Below are 27387 nucleotides of genomic sequence, written 5' to 3'. Positions count from 1 at the left end.
ATAAATAAACGACATAAAAAAAATAAATTTCGATTTGTGGTAGAACAAAACGTCAGAAATGACAGTGACACCACGTAGTGAGTGTGAATGTGAATGTAGGTACATTCGAATAACATTTTTTTCATTAATTATGCTTGTTCAGAGCGCGTCAAAACAATTAAGCGAAATTTTGATTATTAAAAAAATGAAAAATGTCTCAACAAATAAGAATCATACACTTTTCAAAAAAAAAGGAAATTAAAAAGAATGAGATCAGGAAAATAAATCATTTGATAATTATTTGCTTTTAACGATTTGTCTACTTTTGTTAAGGCGTAGAACCGTATTAAGCTAGTTTTACATTTGATTTGGTAAACAGATTTAAAAAATGATATGCGAACACAACTGTGTGATGAAAACTGTAAAAAAGCTACCTCAGAGACGGGACTCGAACCCGTAGCAAGCTCCTATCTGTGGAAATTGTTTTGCCAACTAAGCTACCCTGCATGTGAAACACACGAAGAAAAAGGACTAGTTGAGGACTGAGCGGGTTGCTGAAGAAGAAATGACTGCAAATGAACGCCGTAGCGCCCGAGCACAGCTGAACATACTCGGTTCTTTTGTTCAATTCGACTGTTTCTTCGTGTGTTTCACATGCAGGATAGCTTAATTGGCAAAACGATTTCCCCTGATAGGTACTAACTACGGGTTCGAGTCCAGTCGCTGCGGTGGCTGTCGAATTATTGCGAGTGGCCAATTTCGCCCCATTTTCCCCTACATTTTTTTATCGGCTTTCCAGCATTTCTACAACACTTTTATACTATGATTTCTCCATGGCCACAACCTTATCGTTCGATTCCATCTTATTCATCAAAGCTTTTTATTCTGATAAATTAAAATAGGGGCTGAATCTTAAAATGGGGACTAAATCTGGTAAAAAATAGGGAACGTTGGAAAGCTACTGTGAATCAGTTTCAGAATCTGTATGTGTCATTTAGATGAAGCGTAAACAAGCTTTTTCAGTGTGAAAATGGCGAATATTGAGGCCATTTTAATGTGTTTTTGCGGGAAAGTTCTTCATTATTTCAAACCGCCGAAAGTCATCGTATTTAAATGGAAGTGTATGGTGAGCATGCTCTAACAAAGGAAAAGTGTCGAAAGTGGTTTGCACGGATTGAAAGTGGCATTTTTAATTTGGAAGTCGAAGAACAAGCCATAGCAGAACGTCTCCAAAGTTTGAACGGTTGCTGAAGTACTTGCAAAATCGAATCGACAAAATCGAAACGATTGAAGAAGTACTTGCAAAATCACTCCGAGTTACTCAGTAGGCGATTTGCCAACGGTTGAAAGCCATGGGAACGATCCGAATGGTAGGCAATTGGGTACCGTATGAATTGAAGCCGTTTGTTTACGTGCAAAAATATGCTACAACGGCATAAAAGAAAACGTTTTTGTTTGTTTTTGAAAAGTGGGTACATTGCGATAATCCAATACGTCTGGTAGCGCATGGTTGCCCCGGCTATGCATCATCATTGACGGCCATTCAGAATATTCATGGCCTGAAGGTTATGCTCTGTATAAGGTGAGACCAGTTGGGTGTGCTGTATAATGAGCTAATGCAACTGAGTGGAGGTTTACCGGGGAGGTTTACCGACAACAATTGATATGTTTGAGCCGAGTGTTGCAAGAAAAACGACTACAATACACATGACAAAGTAATTTTTCAACATGACAATGCTCGCCCACATGTTGCACAACCAGTAAAAACATACTTAGAGGCACTGTTCAGTCCAGAGATTGCAATTTCCGATTATTATTTGTTATGGTCAATGCAGTCTGGCAAGGCTGACAAAATACATGAATCGATACGTGGATTGCGGCCAAACCGGTCGAGTGTTTCAAAGAGTATCCGTGAATTGCCAGAAAGATAGGAAAAAGTTTTGGCTGGTCAATACTTTGAAAAGTTTGAATTTATAATCATTTTTTTTTGTAAAAAGTTTCAAATTTTGAAGAAAAACGACACGAACTTAATTATAGCCGTAAAAGCATCACCTTTAAATCAAATTAGTTTTCAAAATTCACATTTTTTCCGTCGGTCTAGACAACGGTTTGAAATTTTAAACACAATTCACCCTGTAATTCATAAATACCTTTTACTTGAGCCTTAATTTGTGAAAATCAGTTGTCCCATGTCTGAGAAAATTAAGGTGACTATGGAAGCGAGCCACAAATGGCAACCAAGAAACCACCTACCCTCCCACTCCACCTTCCGCTATTTGCCTTGCTCTTGACGTAAACAAACCATGAAACACATTTTTTCTACGCGTAGGAGTAAACATGTTGCGTAGAATTGCTACTGCAATTTGGTGACATAATCACTCATCGTATTGATATATGTTTACGATAAACTATCAACTCTGAAGAATGATTTGTGCAAAACTTTTTCGGACCTTCATTAGAAGGTTTCTTCTTAGAATGTTATTATTTTTCACTCACCTCAAGATTTTAACTGCTGTTTATAGCTCTGTGACATAAGTAAGCTTTATGAAACACTTTTGAGTTGTTCTTCACCGGTAAACTTATCCTCTGATCTAAACATTTTATTATAAAATCTTTGAATAACTCACATTTCTGGTTTTCAAAATTTTACAAAAATCCACGATAAAAAGTTTGCCGGCCTGCTTTAGTATTGGTAATACCACCCTTTTATATTGGCAGTGATGTCATACATAATTAGAGAGAAAAACCTTGCAATGCACTAAAACTGGCATTATTTTCAATTAATCGCACGTTGATATAGTTAGAATTACGGATCAAAATTACTTTCGTACGTCACCATCTAAAATTTTATTATTTATAAAAAAACGATGACATTTCCCTTATTTCCATTTCAAACATTGCTTCCCCTCCAAGTTATCCGCAACCCTGTTGTCTTATTTACCGTCGCTATGGGATGCAACAAAAAACAAACAATTCAAGTATTGCAATCTTTTCAAGATGCCTCTTCCATCTAAGAATTTCTCATTCGCGAAAATCAATAGAAAAATAGATGGAATACGTTGATAGAGTGTGTTTTGGGTAGAGAGTATGTGCGGGACTCATCAGTTCAAACAGTGGAAGAACTGCCAGAAGTGCCGGTTCAAAACAAGTTAAAAAATATATTTTAACAGCTTCCTCTTTACTATGTAATATAAGAAAAATGCCAAGAACCAAGCGAAGGCAAACAGTAAACTATCTTCTTTGGCACAATCATTATATTCTTTTGGTCGCATGATTGCAATTTGTTAACTCCAGAATGAGCATGAAGATGAGATAAGTCTACTCTGTTCTGCTAGGTGATTTGAATAGTTTCAATGTTTACATTTTGTTCTTGCACCTGTATTCTTTTCAGCACACAAATATTGATATTTCATTCCTCTCTACTCACAAATACTATTACTATATGAAAAACTATTTTTTCGCCAATACTTGTACATTTATTTTCCTTGGCTTCTGTCCACGGTCACCTTAAATGAGTTCCTTCTTGCAGTTTTTGATCTCTCTATTTCTGGCACTTCAGGAACCGGATTTCGGAGATTGACAAAGCCGAAGTCGATTCGTTTAACCAGAAATTAACGTGATCTTTAAATTGGAATAGTCTCGGCCTTTTTTATATTACACACTGTAATTCCGGAGTCCGAAGTCGGATCCGGGTTGAATTTATGAATTCTGTATATGACTGTGAGATGGTCTAGCCATCTCGGAGAAAAGTGAGTGAGTTCCTTTTTGGAGCTTTTGACCACCATTTCGGTTATTTCGGGAATCGATATGAGTTTGTGTGGTTTATTTACTATTTTTGAGAAATCAGTACATCTTTACATCTTCTTCTACATATAAGAGCAAACCATGAATTTGCAGTTTTTTCCATATGAAATTTAAATGAAATTTAAACAAATTTTACGCGGCAGGAGTGCTTTTCATTTGAACCTAAGTTTGATCACTGCCATCACGGAGAATCTTATACACAAGATATTTTGTGATCCCGACGAACTGATTCGAATGGTATGCTGATAAAGTGTGTTAGTGCAAGAAAGCAGAAACCGAAATATTTTTTACGAGCAGTTTTAAAATGTAAATTATCGATCAAGATTTCTCTTTTTCTTCAATTGTAATTCTTAACAGAAACAACTGATTTGTTTTGTTCTCAAGTGTATGATAGTTTTATTTGATAAAATCAGGAAAACGGCGAAGAAACTTGTTTTACCCACACAGTGTTGACAATACCTGTATGTTTGCAAAGTGTTTTTCTCTTAAGTTGTACCGAAGTACAACATCTTTACTTATGAAGTCCCGATCGTAAACAAATTTACGACATACCGGTCGTTTTTAGCTAATAGCCATCTAGTTACAAGTAACCGGTTTACGCACATGACTGTTTTTATCTTTTATTTTACGATTCGTCTTCGACTCATCTGTGCATAGCAGTTCATGTTGAACTTTCACACCACACAGTACTGTACTTAGTTTTCTTGTTTGTTTTCTTTGATTGTAAATCACTATAATTAAAATAACAGTTATGTTTGCTACGCGTAAACGCACGGAAGTTCTATAGCAAAAATACGAATAGTTTGGTATTTATTATTTCTGTAATTTAATCGCCAATTAGAAGTAACAGTGTAATCGCAACATATAGAGCATACCAAAATTTAAATAGAGGAAGAAACTATGGAATTCGTGAGAGGGATCAATATTGGTATTAAATGTATTTAGAAGCATGCATGGTTGAGCTAGTACACACTAACACAATACTAGTCAATCTCTTGTACTATCATATATTCTACTGTGTTAAATTTAGTTTATATACAAATATTTTAAGAATCCCATCTGATCTCATGGTTCGTTCGAAAACATATGATACTCCGACAAACCGCACTTGTCCGTCTAGCGATACTATTTCTGAAAGAAACCAAAGACACATCAATTTCAAGCTTGCATCATCACCGTAAACGTCCAGTCAGTAACTGCATGGTGATTCGTATCATCGTTCCGTTTTTCTCGAGCGACAAAAAAAAATCCATCGAGTGTACCGGAATCCTCTGTGCGGGAATCTCTAGCTCTCTAGTGTCCGGTAGTAGTCTTCCTCTTGGCTCGAGTAAACCGCTTCCATGTGAGTGCCACTGGCTGTAGTTTTGCCTATAGCAACGTGCTCGCTTCGTTCTACGTCCAATTCCAATTCCGCTGGTCGGAGCGAGCGGACGGTCAAATGGTCACCATCTGGTTTCTAGAGGAAATGGAAAGCGGAAAAATGGAAAAGGGCCATACAAGGCCGCTTTGTCGGCTCATCATGCGATTCAATTTGCAGTCCATTCAAAGTTGACTCTTTCGAATTTAACTTCCCGAGCCACGCAATGTTTCATGCGACAGTCACTCGTAAACTGTGACAGATATGCGTTTTTTGTTTCAATATTTAGAAGAAAAAAAAAATTCCCGGTTGCTCTTATCGTGGTGTTGAAGTATGACATTGGGATCGCGATTCAGTCTTCGCATGTAACACTTCTAAATGTGCTTCACGTTAGAAGAATCCTTGAGCTAACTATATCTACTTAACATATAAAAAATAGAAGATTACACTTGACTCAATCAACACGGCGTCGCATTATATTGTGATCATGTCGTGTAATTTTACTAGAAGCTCAGTAACAAAAAAAGGTACCACAACTTGAGTTTAAAATTCCTCAGTACCAAATGTGTTGTTCGTATTTTCGGCAGTTGGAACGATTATAGGAACAATATGAATCAGACAACGCACTTTTTTTGGTTTCATATTATTGTCTCAATGATAAGCAAATGAATGGTAGATGAGTTTGTTGTTTATTTTTAGATTAGTTGATGATAGCTAACAATCTATCGTAAATCAAAAGGACATTTGTTTTGACTATTCGCTAGGTTAAAAACCTGGTTGTGAAACTGAGCTAACGCGGATCGTCTTCTTCGTACCATCAAGTTTAAATAATTCATACAGCTGGAGATTTGCGTAATAATTCCGAAAACATAAATTGTATGAAGCACATCCTTCTTGAAGATTACTCTTGATAATAGAGTAGATAAAAAATGTAACTTGGTTATGTGAGCGAGTTTCCTCATTGTCGTTTGTAGAAACATGATGGAAAATTTTTGACAATTTTGCAGAATGGAACCACACTTATTTACCAGCTGAATATCTTTTCGTTTTGGAGTACATAATCTGTTTTATTTCATCTATCGGTTCTGAGACACATGCTCCATGAATTTAATCTATCTTACAATGAATTGTGCTTTGTCCTTGAATAATGGGGTCATCGAATCGGACTGAGATGAATACGATTTGGACCGGACTATTCTAACTTCCAAAAATCCGTTATGTGCTCAGCAAAATATAACTGAATGGTAGCTTGCAATATAATATTATTTCTATTAACTAATTATTCATCTGTTTCGAAGCTTCATTTCATGTTTTAGCAAAGTTTTCCTGATTATTTATCTATCCTTTCGATTTTCCAAGATTTTATTTCACAATGACGGAGGATTGCAGTCCTGCGTCGTATTATTCTACTGGCAAGACACCAAATCAGCCCAAAAAATCACAGAACTTGTGTGAGTTAGGATGAGTATTAGAAGCTGGTTTTGAAGACATTCGTTGGTGCGAACTCGTTGGTTAATCGTACCTGTAGTTATCCTTACCACATTGTACTGTACATCCAAACTCCATACCAGAAAGCAAACAGTCAAATTTTGTATGTAATTTATAGTAAAACTTACGCTCTTTTGATGTACAGCTGAATTCCTACTTTTTGTTTCTCTATGGGGTTTTCATTACATTGAACAACATATAACCTGCCGCTTTTTTCACATTTTGAAAAAATATACGACGTTTGGACCTTCTTAGCCAAATCTTAGATGTTCGTGTTTAGCTTAATCAGACATTGCACTCTGCTGGAATTTGAAGCTGTTGTTCAACTTGCCACCATATCCAAGCAAATGATTTTGCTCTCTTTCCTGATGTGACATCAACGGGTCATGAACTATTTTTAATAATACTTGGAAAATCATCCAAACTTTCAGCCATTTTTTACCTGTAAATAGATAAAAGTTTTTATTTTTTGAAATTTTATATGAAAAAATTCCTAAAACTACCCGCACTTGGACAAGGTCCTTAAATTCTTAGGCTATGCAACATAAACGTTCCAACCACAATGCTAATTTCTTGTATTTGTATGCTTATGTCTACGAGGTAAGGTGCACTTACAAAAAATGGCGCGGAGTTTGACTAAATACTGTAAAACAAAATTTGCCCCGGTATCCCCTAATTATGTTGAAAGATAACTATTATGGTGCAAATAGAATGTATGAGAAATGGTAGCCATGTTTTTTCCCAAAGCGAAAGTTGCTAACACATTTTGTACATAAAAATAAAGAAAAATCTTAATAGGGTAGAGATAAGTGGTGAAAATCCACCAGCCACTACCGATCGCCAGCTAAAAGCTGGATTCTCGAGAATCATCAAGCAATCAAAGCAATTGCATAATTGTTTCTACCAAGCAAATGTATGTGGTATTTTCCGTTTACTAAGTGAAAAAATATCTAATGCGGCTTCGCCACATTGATTTGATTCATGTGCTGTCCGACTTCGCTAGCTTTGAGTAGACCGGGCAAACGAGGTGGTTACAGGTTTGTATGCAAGAGGCCGCCTCTTCCGACCTATTCGGGGAATCGAAATGACCTATTCGGCGAAACGACTTTCGGGGAAATGGCATTCGGCGAAACGACTTCCGGCGAAATGGCTTTCGGTGAAATGGCCCGCTTTCGTTACAATTAGACATTTGACGTCGTAATTTTCGATCCATTTTTTTTCTTCGGATTCCTTATGTTAGAACTAATTATGAATATATCGAGCCTTTTGCTAGCATGTGCTGCATATTTAACAAATGTTTTAATTCTTTCGACTTTCATTTATCACGTAATGTTATTGAGAAATCGTTCCTCGTGTTATAGTCTGATTAGATTTAGTTACTATAAAAGCACTAGATTTAAGGAAATGTATCATTCGGGTGATTATAATCTGTTGATGCAAAAAATCAGGAGGTTTTATGCCTGCTGGAGAGCAAGTTTGACAGAAATTAACTCCAATGGGGTTTTCCTGTTCTAATTAAAAGAATAAAAGTTAAGGAGGAAAAGAAAGACATTCAGAATAAAATCTGGCGCTGTCTCAGAAAACAAAAGCTAATAAGAAGGCGATAAATAATTGAAACTGAAATTAATAAGAGGAAATCACCTACCTTAAAGTTTTTCTTACTGAGAGAAAAAACTTGCCGTGCAAGAAGATGTTGAAGCAAAAAAATGGTCTGTAAATCTGTATAACTTCTTTCAAAATCACAATTGTAAGCAATTTTATTTGGACTTTAAGATTGTCCGTACATCAGAGAGTATAAATTTACTAAGGACATCGAAAAAGATGGAGAATAAAAAATCGTTTTCATGGGGTTTCTCAAAGTGACATGTTGTATGCGAACGTATTTATTGTGTTTATATGACAAACTTATGCAGATGTTTAAATTATTTTTAAGAATATTGCACGTTACATATGTCAACATTGCGCGGATTTCGCGCGTTTTATTTTTCGACTTCGCGCGTTTCGATTTCAAATATGTTCGTAACAACCCTGTAATTGGCGGTTTGAGATATGATCTTCCGTTTCCCGTACACCCCATTGATAACCTCAATAACCGCCAGCATGTAAAAGTACAATTTGATCATTCTTGAACGTTTGACGATATCAAGTAAAGTAAGTTTATGGTATTCGTTTATACGGGTTGCATGTCTTACTAAATATCTTAAAAGTTTGACTTCACGTGAGAAACACTTGTGTCGCATTCGTTGAAGCGCAGTGATGTCCCGAACGAAAAACGGAAACGGATTACTGTTGTATCTTTGATCTAAGAACCCAAAACCATTTTCCTTTTTCTTGACATGGCCTCCTTGAATTCGTCGATTAACAGGAGCACAATTCTTTTTGTTGAGTAGCTGCGAGATTTGCTTTCGAATCCATTTGATAAGCTCTTCAATCACATTCAATACAAATGGTGGTAACAAAAAAAGTGCTACTGACTCGTTTTTTCGATTTTTTTATTTATTTTTTTATCAATTCGTGAATAGAAACAAGAAGAAACCTTTTGACCTAAATTAAGACAACTTCATTCAAAGTAATTGAATAAAATGCGACTAATGGTAATCGATTTACAATATGCTATCCTGGGGGAAAGAAAACACTTGTGGACAATATTCTGGTGATCATTTTCTGACCGAGCGCTTTAGTTTCCCATTCTATCTGGCAGACGAATGAAGTGAGAATTTAGAACAGCTACCGTGGATCGATACTGGATTTTCATGACCAGCTCGGTTCAAGAGCAAAACAGCAGCAATATAAACACCAATAAATACATCAATTCGGTTCTCCTAGTCGGCGTTTACAGCCCTCGCCATCCACACCTTCTAACGCCTGGCTCCCATCCACCCTCACCTGCCGAGGAGAAGGTGAACAAAGGAAAAGCAAACGACGGTTGTAGTGGCCGAGTTTTGGAACAGAAGACGTACCAATCATTCACGAACAACGTGAAACCTACCAACCAACATAGATTTGTTTGGCTCGTATAAACAAATAAATCGCACCGCTATAAGTTGAGTTTTTAAGTAGATTTCATCGTTCACCGTGGGTGAGTGGAGGGATTGTACAACCAGAGCATAGGGAAAATGGCATTCCTTTGACCGAGTTGTCATTAGTCCTACACAAATAAAAGTACTTTCTAAACACACATCTAACACGGTGGGGAATACTGAAAATCTTTCACACTGTGACGAATTGGGATTTTGTTGCATACTACGGATGTGCTTGAAATGTGAAACGGTACTCTGGATGGTAACTATAACACAATACGCACGTGCAGGTAAAAATTTCTATCACAAAACCCGAGCCTAACCAGCACTGAATCTGTCTCTCTAAATTTACACTACTGTTCCAGATATACCGGATAGAGCCGACACATACTTAGTCATGTCAGTGTCAGAATAAGTACATTTCGCTTGCTATGACGTTAACGGCACAAATTTGAGTCAAGGACACATCTTGTCCAGTCCGTTAGAAGAGTGTACTCATTTGATTGTCCTCTTTCCATATCAGCTTGCTGAAGATAATCATTGGAAGCGTCATGCCACCGTACGACGACGACGACGACGCAGTCTAATGATACATATTTATTTGTCAAGCACAATCGATCAAGCGGTTCAATACTTCAGAATAACAATAGAACGATGCTACAGTGGCACTTTGCTTCCAAGTAAAGTAAACGTCAACATTTTATCCCGAGTCAGTTGAGCTAAACACGAACGGAGAACGGGTTTCGGTTGACAGTAAAAAAAGTTACTATAGCAGCGCTGTATTGTACCTTCTTCCTCCAGCTTCCCCTTTAAAAAAGCTCAGTAGTTTTTTTATGGACATGAACTGGGGACAAATGGGTGATTTTCTGATCAAACTGATTTCCGTTGTCATTATATCATTGTTGCCTCTCCCAACTGTATTAATAATTCGCAAAATTCGCTCAAAATGTGACATGACAAACCACAGAATTTTTTTTTTCGTTTGGTCACAGCTGCTAATTTCTTGCCAGATCATGTTTTCGCGTTCGCAATACAAACACAATACAAATTTGTATCTCGATTTGTAAAATTTTTGTTCTTAAAGCTGTTCGAATGAGGCCCCTTACGACGTAGGTTTCACCATCCTCAAGTATACCGGACTCACCGGACTTGGTATGTAGATTGTCTAGCAGTTTTCTAACACGGATTTCAGCGACGATATTCTGTTTAGGTGATCAATTTGGTTGCCTCGTGGCGCGATATGCCTATAAATCTACCCGATATCGAAGTCTACCACTGGCGGCACCCTACTTTTTATTCAGTTCGCTATCGGATACGAGCGGCAAAGCGATATGTTACTGAGATAGCTTTTTCCAAAATTCTCGGTTTATTATTTCCGATTTCTCGACAATTCAAAATTTTATACTGATATTCGGTTTTGTAAATTACCGTGTTTACCAGCAATTGGTCGTTTTGCCGAAATCAGCAAATTAATGATATCAACTTACCGAAATCTCGGTAAACAACTTTTATGTCGTTTTCGCTTGATGCCAAACCTAACCCAGGTTCCACCCTAACTGGTGTCAAACCGTTTGTTTGAAGCTAGTTTCGAACCTAGTTTTAACGTTGTTGAACTGAAAATCGAGTCAGTTTCGAACCTGGTTGTTATATCAGGTTTCCTCAAACCCCCGTTGCTAAGTGCGAAATCAACACAGTTTCGTGAAAAGTGTTTGTTTGATGAAACTACTCTGGGTCAGTTTCAGTTTTCTCAAGCGAAAACGACATTAGACAAACGAAATTCGGTGATTCATCAAAGTAGCCATTTTTCTTCAGTGCAAAACTGAGTGATGTAAGTAAGTGCATGTGTTCATAGTGTTTACCAAACACTCGGCTGTTAAAATCTCGGCAAAGTTTTGGATTGCGGACCGCGGTGGATTTTCCAGGTGACTGGACACGATTTTATTTCTACGCTTTTGTAAGGTGACTGCCTCCGAACTAATAGCGTTTCACGAACAAAATTTTACCGCAGAGACTGCCGCGAAAATTTTGCAGCTTCTATCCGGGGAGATTGTTTTGCAAATTAAACTACCCTGTATATGAAAACACATGAAGAGATAGCCTAATTGAGCAGAAGAACCGAGCATGTTTCGCTTTACTTGACCACCGCAGCATTCAATTATAGTCATATGTCTATGGAAAACCATTCGACAGAAATACAAACACCGCATAGCAAATCTATCTTAACTTTCTGCTGTGCCCTCAAACACTGATTTGAGATTTTGTTTTCGTTTTTTTTGCTGCCTACGTGGGTGCATCTGCGCTATCATCTGTTTGATGATCTCAGCTGAAATGTGGTGATTGTGATCTCGAATACAATGTATTGAAGGACAAATCAAACCTCTGATTAACTTTTAATGATTTGTTTTTTAGTCTTGTTTGTCATCTCATTAGTAGAGTAACGACACAGAGAACAGACATCCAAGTAGGGATTTTAATGCGTGTAAAAAATTGAAAAAAAAAAAAACAATCACCAATAAGCAATTGTCCTGTAGAGGCGCTTCGAGCAGCCCAGAATCTGCTTATGGGCTCTTGCGTTCGAGCTTCCATATAGCTCTCGTACGTAACGAGAATTTTTAACGGATTTTCACAGCTTTTTTGAAAAATTTTGTACTACCTTGGATGTCTTTTCTTTGGTAACGATGTACTTTCACCGATTATTCGACTTTCAATCAGAGAATTATGATAAAATCGAATACAATATCTTTGCGTTGGCTCTAAGAAGTAATACCGCAGCAAATGGAGTTCGACAAGTTTAATCTTACTGGTTTTCGTATATGAGATGACCAACTCCAGATTGGTCCCTAGGTTTCAAATCGTATGGAACCCGAGGTCCTTACTCTGTAATCGCTAGGAAATGGCTTGGCGGATGATTCCTAATGGTCACAGTTTGGTGTTTGCATTTCGTCCAACTCAGTTGAAAACTGTTCACGGTCGGGATGACTGAACCAAAGAGTAATATAATATAGTGAACAATAAGACGATCCTTCGATGAGCAAACCTGAAGAACGAAACGCACAAGTGCTCCCGCCTTCAAGGTCAGACGTTATTGACTTCAAACGGTGCAGCATTTATTGCTCAGTTCAATAATTAGTAGTGTTATTTAAAAATCAAATGCACCTCGATCTTTAAAAAGTACATGAGATTCAACTTAACAAAATTAATAACGTAATCAACGGTGAATTCTTTTCGGATCGCGAAGTCGTTAAAGACAACAGCCAGATGAGCATGTCAAATTCGACCCCAAGCAGAAATCAAATTGTAATGTCACATCCAAAATCTCAACGCTTTAACTGCCATATTGACGGAGCTAAGATGGTTCTATTGCTTTTTATTTGATTTTTAAAGCAACCACCACTCCACCGAAAAATTAGGGATGTTTTAGGTATTATCGAGAGGGTTCTCAATTTTGTTCTTTTTTATGGAGATATGTTTCTTGCTTTAAAAAATACTTCAAAATTGTGAAACATATTTTCGCGCTTCCGATTTTAGTACCACTCTGGAATTTTTGGTTATAAATGAATAATTTTTGATCACGTTAAATTGCTTCAGTTTCACATTTTGTCAATAATATAAGACGACCAAAATATTCATTTTTTTTTCTAAAAAATAATCAACCATGTGTTTCCAATGAGGCTTAGAAGAATTGGAAGGCATATTAGAAGAAAATGCATGGTGCTTATTTTAGTAGTTACGTACCAATGCGTTTCCTTTTAATATAACTCTAATGCAGACGCATGGTTGAATGTAAACATTTTTTAGACAAACTTAAAAATTTTGTTTTTTTTTTCATTTAAAAACAAAACCGAAACAATTCAACGTGCTCAAAAAGTATTTATTTATTACTAAAAAATACGAAGTGGTTCAAAAATCGAAAGTGTGAAAAAAATGTTTTAAAATTTTTGAACATATTTTAATGCAAAAATACATGTTGAAAAAAGAAGGTAAACCATCCTGACAATGCAAGGAAAAAATATCACTATATTTTCAAACTTTTCGGTGGAGTGGTTGCCTTCAAATAAAAAAAAATGAAAATCAATTGAACCACGCTAGCTCTGTTGATGTGACAGTTTAAGGAATGAAATTTTGGAAAAATTCTCTCCAGACCAAGCCCTTTCAAATATGGTATAACGAATTCCCTTAGGGGGCAAATTTCACATGCTTACCAATCTATAACCTTTGTAACAGAATACAATAATGTGTACTATGTCGAGTATGGAAACCTCAAGTACATGATACCGGCATACGTGGAGGAATCTGTCATGGAAGTGTGTGTATAATCGATTTACAACCGCTTACGAAGAGTGTATTCGAAGAGCCACGTCTCAATACAGAGAGATTCTTCCTATCGAAGGTGAATTGTTTTTCCTGGCATTTCGAATGGCGTACGTTTGCTATGCATTCGTTCAAAGAACCCTATCTCATCTTTTTTTATTTTCGGTCAGCAAATCAAGTACCTCAGTCAAACGCTGGTCATCTTCGACAATCAACTGGTCACATGCCAATATTGTCAGCTAGCCGTTCACTGCGGTAAGCCTGGCGAGAAACTAGACAAGAAACATTTTAAACTCAATGATATTCCACTTCTTCATCGGTTATCCACTTGCCAGAAAAAACCCCAACTGACATTCAAAACTGCTTGAATTTGGTAACCTTGCTCACACATCTACTATTCTAACAAATTGACAGGACAGTCGCTTGTATCGTTTTAGTATGATAAATTTCATCCATGAAGGGTATGCCATTAAATTTACTAAATTATACATTCAGGCTAATGTTTTTGGTTCTAAGCTACTGGGAAATTCAACAAAAAGCATCTTTAAAACCTCGAAAACAATTGCGTAAAAGGTAACTGCCATAAAAACAATCGCGTAGAAAAAAGCAACCGCTTACTCGTTACGCGATTATTGATTTAACCTCTGGCGCTCATGAATTGCGCCGTAGAAATGCATGAAACCAGTGCCACCGTAATAAAAGCATAAGTAAAACTTTCCAACCTATTCAAATGTAGGTTGAACTTTCTTCTCGGCAATCAGATTATCACACATGACCACCCTTTGCCTGTTGTTTGTTCTCGCTTTACAAGCCAGTCATCTCCAGTGTCTCTATGCAGTGACTATCGCAGAGGTGTCAACTGGAACAAAGCTGCAAACATGACTAACTAACAACCAATTAAATCTGGTAACCTGTACTTTGCAGCAGGTTGTTTGTTCCTACCGTCCATGTTTAAAATAGCTGTGCTATCATTACTCCGCCTAGTGGGTGGGGTAGTAAAAACACGAAAGTTTTGGGTTTGAGAAGAAAACAAAAACCAACAGTATCTACTGCAACAAGACCATCGCCACCATCTGTCATAATGGGTTAAACTTAATTAGCGTGGGGTTTCACAGCGTTATTCGTTTATTGCAACTGCTTTTCATTCACTGTTCTTCATGAATTTGATTTCCGTTTGATCCGGTTGTCGTGTGCGTCTCGTCGTCTGTTACTTCAGTACTGGAAAACGAGGGCTCGTTCCGGAAATTTGATTATGAAGCATGTTGCAACTCTGGCAGACTTTGGTGAGAAGCAGGTCGCTATGAGATCGTCAAATGATCGATTGGGGAACGGGTATAGCGTGATGGGTAAGTCGATGCCTTTCACGCTGCCCACCTGGGTTCGATTCCCAACCTCGCACATAGGGTCATAAATCTTTTCTGGCCCGAAGAGGTGAATGACAACAATGTTAAAACCTCTATAATCGAAAAAAAAACGATCGATTGTTTTACTTGAAAATTCAAAACTCTTCAATCGCAAATGTTTGAGACACGGAGTTCGTTTTTAGAGTAATTGAATAGGGGCGTTAGTCGAACATTAAGGATGCAGATGTCACAGTCATTTAAAGCTTGAATCATTCAATATCTGGACACAAAAAAAAACTGATTTATCTCAGAACCATGTTAATGCTATAGCAATGTTAACTACTCAGAGTGAAGGTTTGACTGCAATTTAAAGGAAACTTCATTTGTTCGGATGAAATCTCGAAACTTTTTTTTCAAATCACCGATGCCAGATTCTATTAAAGTTTTGTAGATTTTCGCATGACGGTAAATATATCCAGAGTATCTATAACTGAGTATATACGTTACATAACATAGCAGAGGATTTAGGCTATGTTGTGCACTTGAATATGAATTGTACAACGCAATTCAATAATGAAGCTCTTTTTTCAGTAAAATATGTTTTAAATGTAATAGTTAAACAGAAAGTTATAGAAATTTCACGGATATTCGTCCAATTAATTTCTCGATTCATCTTCTATTCTGTGTATTTTCTTTCGAGACGATATTTGCAGGGTGGCAAGTGACCGGGAAAATTGGGAGAAGTGGGAAAATGTCGGGAGTTTGGTTTACCGCGAAAAATCGAGAAACAGTCAAGAATTTTATTGAAAAACCGGGATCAATATCACTAGCTCAAATATGAGTAACAGTTGTTACCATCATGATTTTTTTTTCAATAAATGAAAAGTAGGAGACAATACCCAATTTAACGTTTGACCGAAATGTTCAGTAAAAGTGTTGAAACAACTTATTGTCCCATACAGGTTCTATGTCGAACATTCCATTAGAAATTTGGCCAACACACCATGTCTCGTCTAACGATTTTTAAGAATTTAACATCAGTTTTAAATCAATCACGAAGCATCAGAGCTTTTTTAGTTGTTATTAATATCAGCAGAACGACAGCTCATTTTGAAATTGAGGTAAATTTGGATGCTTCTGTAGGATTTTTTTATTAAGTGCTAGAATAAGTATTCAACACGCTTGAAAAATTGATAGCAAAGCCTCAAGGTCAGTGCAGTAAAACTCTGACACACACAACGTCCACTGACGTACCGGACCGGCAGCATTCAGTTCTTCAATCGATTCTCTTCCAATCAAAGCTCAGTTTAACCACCGTCAGTTGATCTCTTGAAGTAACAAAATATCTCCTTCAATAGTGTGAGGGCGGTCTTCAAATGAGGTTTATGTAAACATTCGAATTGGTTCAAGATAATAAATGAAAGACAAACCAGGTAGCTGAAATATCAATTACAGAATACTCATAAATTGATAGTTTCCTCCTTCAGTTTTCATTTTAATACTTTACTCCATTTATAATTCTATTCATTCGAACTTGCTCACTACCAACAGCGAAGACAATGAAGCAGCTAGACTACTTGGTACTTGAAACTGAGTAAGCAAAACTTCAAATGACTAGGTACGATTATTCAACTGACGATGAATAATATCAGCAATAAGTTTCGGACAAATCTTCCATTCCGGTGTTATAACTAACTGTATGAGAAAATATCAACACAATGAAAACACATTGTGTTAGAAACCGTCGTGGGCAGAATGTGACAACTTCTCGTAACTTTACTTTTGCCGGTTCGGACAGTAAAGGGCAAATGACCTTTGCCTTTACTTTCTGACATATCAGAAACTCGGATAATTCGTATCGCTAAGATGCCTAAGTTCGACTCCTCTGGTAGAAGGTAAAAGTTTAGATACGAGAAGCCTTCTGCTTACTTAAATGACCCTTGTCACGTCTCACTTTTCCGCACTTTATTCTTCACATCCTTGCTCTTCCTTGAGTACTATGGCTCTATGATTTCATATTCTTTCTCCTCTTATAATCTCCAGTTAGTTTGATATCGTTAAAAAACCGAAAAAAATATAAATATAATTATAATTTCCTATTAATACATCTAGATGCCCGAAAAGTACTTCAATCTTAAATTAGCGGGCCTATTATAATGTTATTTTTAGGACATTGGATATCTGTTCAAAGTATGAATTAAATTAAATTTTTCTCGCAAACCGGGAAAAACCGCAAAATTGAAATTGCAATTCACTTGCCACCCTATATTCGATTCCTGTTCAGGACTTACACGATGAACATAACGAAAAAAATATGTAAATTAAAAAAAAAATAAAAAAATATCATCAAATATTTTGACATCGTAGACTTAGATGTCATAAAATATTTGTGAATTTTATCCGCATCCGACTTTCGGTGACGAAATTACAGTGCGATGTGTTGAAAATTTCAAATTTTAAAAGAAATATTGTTACGTTACGTCTTTGACTGATCAGTGAATGTTGAATGAAGATGATACTTCTAGTCAAAAGCGAATGGTAGTAATGTGAAACAATTTCTGACCGTTTAAAAGTGCGGAAAATGGGTTCCACATGAATTGAATGAAAGACAGACGGAGAATTGCGAAAAACATGTGAAATTTTGTTTCACACACGAAAAAAAAATCAAAATTGCATCGAATTATTACTGGCGATGAAAAGTAGGCTTATTGTGGGAATCCAAAACGAAAAAAAATAATGGGTTGATCCGGAACTTGACTGCAAAACCAGATCGATTCGACAAGAAGGCAGTGCTCTGCGTTTGGTGGGATCAGAAAGGTGTGGTGTAACATATCATAATCATCTGAAACCTGGTGAAACTGCTAATACTAATCGCTACAGACAACAAATGATCAATTTGAACCATGAATTTATGGAAATACGACCAAAATGAGGCAGGAGACACGGCAAAAAAAATTTTGTAACACGACAATGCGCCACACAAAGCAAAACCGGGATACAATCAAAGCGCTTGGTAGGGAGCCACTATCCCACACGCCGTATACGCCAGACTTGGCCCCTTTCGACTACCATTTGTTTCCATTGATGGGTCACGCATTGTCTGAGCAGCACTTCGATTCCTACGAAGTATTCGATAATTGGGTGTCTGATTGGTTTGCCCCAAAAGACGATCATTTCTATTGGCGTGGTATCCAAAAATCGCCAAAAAGGTGATCAAGCTGTTCAGAAAACAATGGTCAATCCATTCATTTTTTCAAATTATGCAATTCTAAATAAGTGTTCCATTTTAAGAAAAAAAAACGCTCTCTCCATACCGGTATACCTGGTATAATAGCTAGTAACTTCGTTTTAGTTTCGTTATGAATGGGCATTTCGTAATTTACAATATAAAGTCATGGAGAAGAATACGGATTTCTGAATATAGATCTAATAGGAGTTGAGAAAAAATCCTCAAGATTCATAATTCGCACCAAAACTCTTAGTAAGAGCTGTATTGATAAGTTATCAACATTATCGTAGAAAATATCAAATTCCATCCGATTTATTTTGTTTGCTGAGGCGTAAAGCATCATTGAACTTAGTTTAACTTTTATCAGTGCCCAACGGGAAAACATATTGAAAAAGAACTGACGAAACGTCAACAAAATTTCAAAAAAAAAAAATTGCCCGTGACTTTTACTTTTTTATATATTGGATACTGATCAGATTTTATCTATGGAAACCTTGGCTCGTCTCGAAATTTGTAGATTACCAGAAATTCTCGTAAATCAGGAATCGCTGCTTCAAATACCATTCATCATATTTTGGATACTGTGTTTGCCAACCTGAGAAGCCCTTTTGTTCCATCATCTCTTCATTTCTATAATATCCTTCGTTGGGGTTCCACTCTCCTTCCAGTTCTGTTTGATAATTGCCCAATATAACTCAATTGAGTGGAATTGAGGGCAGGATTGGGAGGATTGGTGTTTTTTTCGCAGAAATCCAATCAATTGTCTCGATAGTACGGTAGAACTTCTCTGCTGTAGTGACAGCATGAAGAATTATGCCTACATTTTACAGTTCTTGTGTGCATCAATGTACGGAAGAATACGCCTTTTCAGGCACTATGCCTTGTTCATTTTGAAATCCATAGCCTTGTTTGTCACGAAAACCTGAATTTTTTGTCCGCAGCTACAAAAACCTTGCCAAATCATAAGCTATTTTGCGAATTTATCGGGAAAAAAGAATTTGAACTTGCTAGGAACAATCTTAGAACTTTGTTCCAAGAAGCTGCCCTCAATTCATCTTTTCACGAACGTTTCGTTCTCCATGAGGATGCATCCTTTGTATTTCGCAATGAATTCATTGGATAACTTCTTTTTACCACTAGATTCTGTTTCAATGTTCTGTTTTGTTGCTCAATAGCGCAAAGAGAACCAAACCCATCTGGCAGACAAATGGTGCTATCATAATCCCGTAGCCCTGCGTTGGCCCTAATCGTTCTAAACGCATTCAAATACAGTTTCCGGTTCATAGTTCTACTACAACGCTTGCTATCATCCTGTCGATCGATAGTTTGCCTCGCACGGAAATGTTTGGAAGAAGTTATGCACGGCGATTCACGATTTCTGATCCCGATCACGTCGTGAGTGGGTAAGATTAATTTTCGGCTCGGCAAGCATCCATCAAGTATAACCTCTTTGAGACCGAATCGCGAAGTTTTTACAGCTGGAAGAGGAAACATTCCAAAGCAAACTGCAAAAATACTGAATGACGCAAGCTTTAATTGGTCCGATATTGCATGAACAAAAATTAATTCGATCACCTCGAGTCTAGAATGATATAAAATAATTTCAATCAACTAGAATTGTATCTTCTCTTTTTCCAACTGAATTATGGGTAGCTTTTGGCAACTGATTACGAATTGTATTATACAATAAAATCACAAAATGACAAACGCTTCCTACCAACCTTTCCAATCAATAAAACCATCGGCTACCACCCAGCCACCCCACATAGTCAAGACCCAACAGCCCGAACACGAGGACACTTTGGCGTTGGTTGTACTCAGCGGTTTCCACTTTTATGCTTTGCTTTGATTCTTTCTGTTTCGAATTATTTTTCAGCACTTAAGCTAAAACACGGACTCACGGAACACGGAACGTTAAAGTATATGTACAGTTTCAACTGAAATCGAACCACATTTGCGAGTATGTTCATACTTACGTTTCGATTCACATTTTTGTCCGATTAAAAGCGAGTTTGAATGCTGGTTGCTTGGCGAGTCCAATTATTGTCGTATTCCCTTTGGCAAAACTATCTATTATTTTCGAGGAATTTTGTTTAATTCGATAAATCACTTTGATAATGATCGTGTTTCATTTGATTTATCATCATGCTTTTACGGGTGTCAAACTTTTTCTTCTCTGAGTGGCTCTTGAAATGCAACTGAAGCAAAATATGTATCCTATGAACTGTGAAATGATGATATGATTAATTTCGCCAGTTGTAGAACTGATCGACAGTCCAGCCGAGCACAAAATTTACCGGTGCCATGATGTGGGGTGGGGCGTGAAAAAAGGGGAAGATAGCGAATAACTTTTCCGTCGTTTCCGTGTCACACGTGTCAATAGTTAGCGTAGTTCGAGTTCGTGAATTTGTTCAAGTTTGCGTTCCAGTGAGGCAGCAAACGAATGCAGTAAGCTTATCAATGCGCGGCGAGGGGGTTACTGGAATAAGGGAAAGCTTTGCTCATTTGCCCAACCGATTTTCACGCAATATTACGAGTCAGACGACAGAAGTCTCAAAAGTGAAATTGAGTTTAGCATATTGTGGCAACTTGCACGCCATCAAACCAGAAGTCCAACGTAGTCGGGAAAACTCCGAACACTGCAAGCAGTTCGTTAACAAAATTATTTTCTTTTGAACAGGGGTGAAATAATAATAATACAGCACAGTTCCATTGTTCGTGACATCAGGAACAGGTCTTAAATCGTTAGTTATCAACTTTCTCTGTCTGCGAGAGGTTTCCCTGACATGACGATTTTATCAGCTGGCTGAAATCCCCTCGATCTCAACAGTGATGAACACAAATTCAGTAAATATTTAAGAAAGTTTAGTCGCGGTTTTTAGTATTCGATGTGCTTTTGTTTCGATTCGATTTCAAAGATTACTAGACATCTAAGATTTCCGGAATGGAACATTTTTCATGCTACTCTAAGACATTTGATGTTCACATCGCTGGGCAGTCATCATCGGACACCGTCAACCATAAAAAACGAAAATAAAAACAAGAATAATAAATACGTTAATGTACTGAAACAGATAGATAAAACCAGTTTCAATTCACCTAGAGGAGTGATAATGCCTTTCTCATATCATACATAAATGTGTAATATTCTTGAAATAAGTTTCTTTGATTCTTGAAAAACAAAAAAGTATTTCCGAAACCTGATTCCGGAAACTGGTAAATTCGAAGTCGGTTCGAGAAAAGTGAGTGAGATCCATTTTTCAGTATATGACTACAATCTCCGGTCGTTAATCGCAAACCGAAAGCCAGGAAAGTTGGAATTAGTTTTTTTTTGCTCTCTACTTATAATGACTACCAATTAGAGTAGTTTTGAGGCAAGTTTACATATTACACAGACATTATTCAGCTCGACGAACTGTGTCGAATGGTGTAGAACACTTGGCCGGACCAATTTCTACTAGTCGATTTTTCAAGTGATTGCATAATCTTTTTATATGAGAAATATATTTAATTCTGAATATTGATTATAGAGATAATGACTTTATTCTAATTCAAGTTGGTAAATTTTCATCTCATACACTAAAAACCCTCTTGGCTATCTACTACAGAATTTCCAGAAGAAAAGTCACAGGATATGGGTACGAGACACGACCGATCATGATGACATTAAAAATGCAATTTTGAAACTCTCTCATCAAGAGATATACATTTGTAAAATAGGCGAATAATTGTGAAACACTAACGTTACTCATATATCATCGTCAACTGCGTTCAAGAAGTGTTTATAATAATATTCTTTGTTTTTTTTTGCGAACTGCGGCTTTCATTCGTAAATAGAGATTTACGTTCAAGACCAGCGCAATCGCAACCTAATCTAATGTTCATCGAGAATTAACATAATTCCATCATCAAATCACCTAGTAAGAAGCGTTTAAAATTACTAGAGCTACTTGTCGGCCTGCCGGGCCGTACGTATATTTTTAAAACATGCAACCACACAAACGAATTGATATTTGGTATATCAACAAATTACCGAAATACAAGCGCTTCAAATTAGGTTAAAAAAATCCATCGCCGAAAGTTTTGAATTGGCCTGCTAGTTCCTGTAGAATCAACAGATTCAATATACTCAAGCGAACGCGTTGTGCAGCAGATGGAATAAACTGACATCCACATACCACGAAAAACAAGCATCCAGCGACCAACAAGCTACCTATTTTGATTGCGACAGGCTGCCGATTAAAGTTGAAATTGCAGAGTTTTTTTTGCATATCTGTTTATTAATCTTATTTTTGTGTATTACATCAGCGTTTTACAGTACAAGTGTTTTGACCCTTTGGCCTTTCATCTTTGTTGTTCATACGAATCGTTATTAATAATAGGTCTCTAAGTTACTCTTGTTTTATATACTAATGTTTAATCATAATATTTATTTAAAGTTAGAATTGTAAGATGGCAGAAATTTATTGATTCCCTTGTGTGGATACCGTTCATGCGATGCAGAAGGGAAGGATACTTTTTCTTGCATAACGTAAATACTCCCCATACCGAACGAAGCAGATTCTAGATGCAGACCAACGATCAAAACCTTCGGCCGTGTACGAAAAATCAGTAGGATGACATCATTTGCCCTGCTGTGATTGGTTAGTTAAAACATAGGTCGATTTAAGTCAATTTTTCAATGTTATGCTATTTAAATAGACTCATAAAAAAAGAACAACTAGACAACTCATAAAAAAAAGAAAAAATAAGCTAACTCGCATGGATGCGTGGTGCGATCCGAGAAAATTTTTAGAGCGAAACTACGCGATTCGAGTCCGATCTAGAGCGACCTCAGGTTGCTAAAATAAATATATCGAACGTTGTTTGGGCGAGTCTGGGTCAGCTTTCGGGCTGCTCTGATCAATAAACGAAAACGGTATAAGTTAAATGTTTTCGAATCGATTGGCAGTTAAATTATATAAATCCATCCACAGCACACTGAATTATTAGTGTTCAAAATTATGACAAAAAATCTAACGCAGTTTGTTTTCTAATTTTTAATTGACACCCGGCCCCGTATAGTGAAGAGTAAGGCATTTTTAATGCCAAAAATGCTATCTCACCTAATATCATTAAATTATTTGGATCGAATATAAAATTCATATTCATTGGAGTCATTGCTAAGATGTAGCGCGACAAAAGTGCCTAAAAACATTACAAGATAAAAGGAAGTGCTTTCGTGCCACTTCGAGTAATATGGTTGTCGTTATTTTTTAGCGTTTTGGTTCAATAGTTCACAAACAGTAAACAAAGATCAGCAATTCATTATATAAAGTGACTCTAAAAACAAACAAACAGACGAACAGTTTCAACGAAATGTGTTTAAATTTGTAGGTACGTTTAAAAACTAAATTCGTTCTAATCAGGGATTAATTCAGTATTCCAAACAAAGACTTTACTGGGGGATCAATTATCTATTCTTCTTTTCGCTAAAGTGCTTTTATAAGACGTTTCGTACCAAAAGTGTTCGTGTCTTCATTGATTTTCCTATATATGGTTCGGAAAGTGATTAAAACTACATATTTTTAAAACATGACTAATGACCATTATTCCAAATAAATATTATGTCAAATAATTTAATGCCAAACGGTGTTATGGCAAACGGTACAGTATAATGCACATTTTGTTTGTTGATGAAGCTAATGTGCAATGGAATGACAAAACACTTGTACGAAGATTTTTTAAAGAATTCACGATGAATAACCTAAAGCAAATAAATGTTTGCTTTTTCGATATACAAAAAAAACTCATGGACCAAACCAGCTCTTAACTGTGGATAAAATAATCCGCTTATATAATTTGTTGTATAGTTTTTCACTTGAAATACCATAAGTCTGTCTAAGCATTCCAAACAATACTGAATTCAATGTTATTTTCAATAAATGAACCTTTTGCTATGTGTTTTTGTAGATGAAAACTGAAGTTTGTTTTAATTCAGCATGTTCTCTAATCACAACATTTTACTTTTTCTCATCTTGCAGGACATTGCCGCGTACATCAAGAAGGAGTTCGACAAAAAGTACAACCCCACCTGGCACTGTATCGTCGGTCGGAACTTCGGCTCCTACGTCACGCACGAAACGCGCCATTTTATTTACTTCTACCTGGGACAAGTCGCTATCCTTTTATTTAAGAGCGGTTAAATTCGAGTAGTAGGATTTTTCATAAGTAGCGCGTATTTGTTGTATACAGAGATGATGAGCAGCTGTAGAGAAGAGGAAGAGGAGGTGGAGGAAGCAAATCGAGCAGCAGCAGCAGTAGCAAGCAACCGCAAAGCAGGAAAACATTCTATTTACTATTACTTCTACTATTATTAACGAATATTATAACAACCATTGCCCAACAACCAAACCGATGACGTCAGTAATACAACTGAACAGCAAAAAGGGCAGCTGAGACTAGACACGGCGGTAGGTGTGCGTGTGATACACTCAAAAAATAAATAACATTACTTTTATGTGATTATTCACGTAAATAAGTTGTTTTCATTGTTAGAAGCAAACGACGGAATTTCAACCATCTTCGGAAACCCTGTATAAGCAAAGCTATTTGCATATTCAACAAACAAATAAGTGCAGTATAAAAATCACTTTTGTCTGTTACAATCCACCTATTGTTCAAATGGTGTCACTCTCATCTATTTGAAGTCTGTTGTAATATGATTGACACATTCTAGGTACGGTGGAAAATGGGCTTGTACGATAGTTTCATATGTGACACAATCTCAGTCCGGAGCAGGATGGTAGATTTGAACGGATAAGGTGAGGATAATAAAACCAATGTTGTAGTAATTGTTTCAGATGTGATGTGATGCGACCAAACTGGCTTTGAAAGACAATTTTTTAAATAATTGAATACTCTTCATAAGCCGCGTTCTGAACATAAAACAATTGCACTTTATTACTTTGATCGAACCACGAATAGTCGTGAATATGGCGGAAGTGGTTCAAAGAATACCTAAAAGAAACGTAGTTTATCTTTTGAGTGTATGATGGCTGTACCGAAAGCGTGGTCCAGGGTAACTTTAACAAAATCAGCGAGAGAAAACGGAAACAGCACTTCAGGTTGAGGTTCGATTTGTAGTTTTAATCACTTTCCGAACCATATATAGGAAAATCAATGAAGACACGAACACTTTTGGTACGAAACGTCTTATAAAAGCACTTTAGCGAAAAGAAGAATAGATAATTGATCCCCCAGTAAAGTCTTTGTTTGGAATACTGAATTAATCCCTGATTAGAACGAATTTAGTTTTTAAACGTACCTACAAATTTAAACACATTTCGTTGAAACTGTTCGTCTGTTTGTTTGTTTTTAGAGTCACTTTATATAATAAATTGCTGATCTTTGTTTACTGTTTGTGAACTATTGAACCAAAACGCTAAAAAATAACGACAACCATATTACTCGAAGTGGCACGAAAGCACTTCCTTTTATCTTATAATGTTTTTAGGCACTTTTGTCGCGCTACATCTTAGCAATGACTCCAATGAGAAATCAATTTTTTATTCTCGTTGTTTGAGACCAATCTGTAAACTCGCCTTTCTATGCCCATAGTGGTATGTGTTCTCCCTTGAATCTTTGGAAAGCATCCTGTCGTTTTGTCAGTGTATGTACGTGTGTATCAATCCCCGATTATGAAATGTAAAATGAAATCAAATTTACGCATTTTTGACGAATCAAACATACTCTCATAATTCGTCCAAACAACTGACCGGCGGTTCAAACGTTTTGTGCGTTACTGAGTTAATATTTTGGAAACACACAGGTTATTTACACACACACACACAATCACACGCAGGTTACTAATCACATCTAGAGAGAGAGAGCATCGAATGACGAAACCAGGAAACCGTAGATTGATTTTAGACAGTCACAAAACAAACTGCAAGATGGAACAGGAAATTTCCCCAGTGAATATTGCTTGACAGAGTGGAGAATAGATTTATTTTATACAATGACTCAAAAAGCACCAGTTGCCGTAGAAAATCATAAACCACGTGCGTGTCACTTCACATCATTATTTGTTTCCAAAGAACCGTCGCAGTGCCGACAACAACGTTCAGATATAATAATTAAAAGGTTTAAAAAAAAGTACTGCACAGGCCGAAGTTCAAACAATTAATTTAACCGCATAAAATGTTAAGGAAAATCCAACAGATTTGAATTTATTCAGTCAAATCAATTTATGTACTTCTCATTAGCTATTATATGAATGGAAATATTACAGTATTTTTGTGTAAAGAAAATAAAACGCAGTGAAAACCATGCCGAACATATTGGAGATAGATGCTATTAATTGAAAACTGAATCGTATAAATAAATAAAAAAAAACAGGAAACACATTTCGAACCAAATGTAAAACGAATAGATATTTGTTTATTTCCATCCCTTCGCGGTTATTACCGCTATTCTATAATCTTTAGTCATTTCGAGCGTTGTTCCGCTTTGTTCGCAGCTCTTGTATGCTGTGAACGATTCTGTTTCATACGCTTTTGAATTTCTTTGGTAAGTATTCTAAAGAGAAGCAATGATGACAGTATTCCCCAAAACGCCCTATAGAATAGCGCAAATTTCGCATTAAAAATTTTTTTTTTCAACGGCGTAATAATGCAGTCAGTTAAAGAAGGCTTACTGACTTTATGGAACGATCCAAATAAGTCGATGCCTTACTACCCGATTCTATAGTTTATTGATATTGGTGTATGCAGAACTCTACCAAGCCGAAGGCTAAACGTAAAAAATCAAATTAGTCATGTACACTTCAGTACAAACCGGCACCCACAATCCTCTGAATGACTACAATTGGTTTGC

General features: G+C 36.7%; 1 protein-coding gene across 3 annotated transcripts in view; it reads left to right on the top strand.

The window, feature by feature from the left end:
• Positions 1-26941, top strand: part of LOC131427324 (dynein light chain 1, cytoplasmic) — a 50276-nt gene extending 23335 nt beyond the window's left edge. For all 3 annotated transcript variants that reach the window (XM_058590398.1, XM_058590399.1, XM_058590400.1), the window contains one exon: positions 24555-26941. In XM_058590398.1, the coding sequence (XP_058446381.1) occupies positions 24555-24716 (162 nt within the window). In that variant the 3' untranslated portion in view covers positions 24717-26941. The remainder of the gene's footprint in view (positions 1-24554) is intronic.
• The last annotated feature ends 446 nt before the right edge of the window (positions 26942-27387 follow it).

Source organism: Malaya genurostris, chromosome 2 (genome assembly GCF_030247185.1).
Source record: "Malaya genurostris strain Urasoe2022 chromosome 2, Malgen_1.1, whole genome shotgun sequence".
NCBI lineage: Eukaryota > Metazoa > Arthropoda > Insecta > Diptera > Culicidae > Malaya > Malaya genurostris.
Note: the sequence above shows the minus strand (reverse complement) of the source record. Positions and strands in the feature narration are given on the sequence as shown.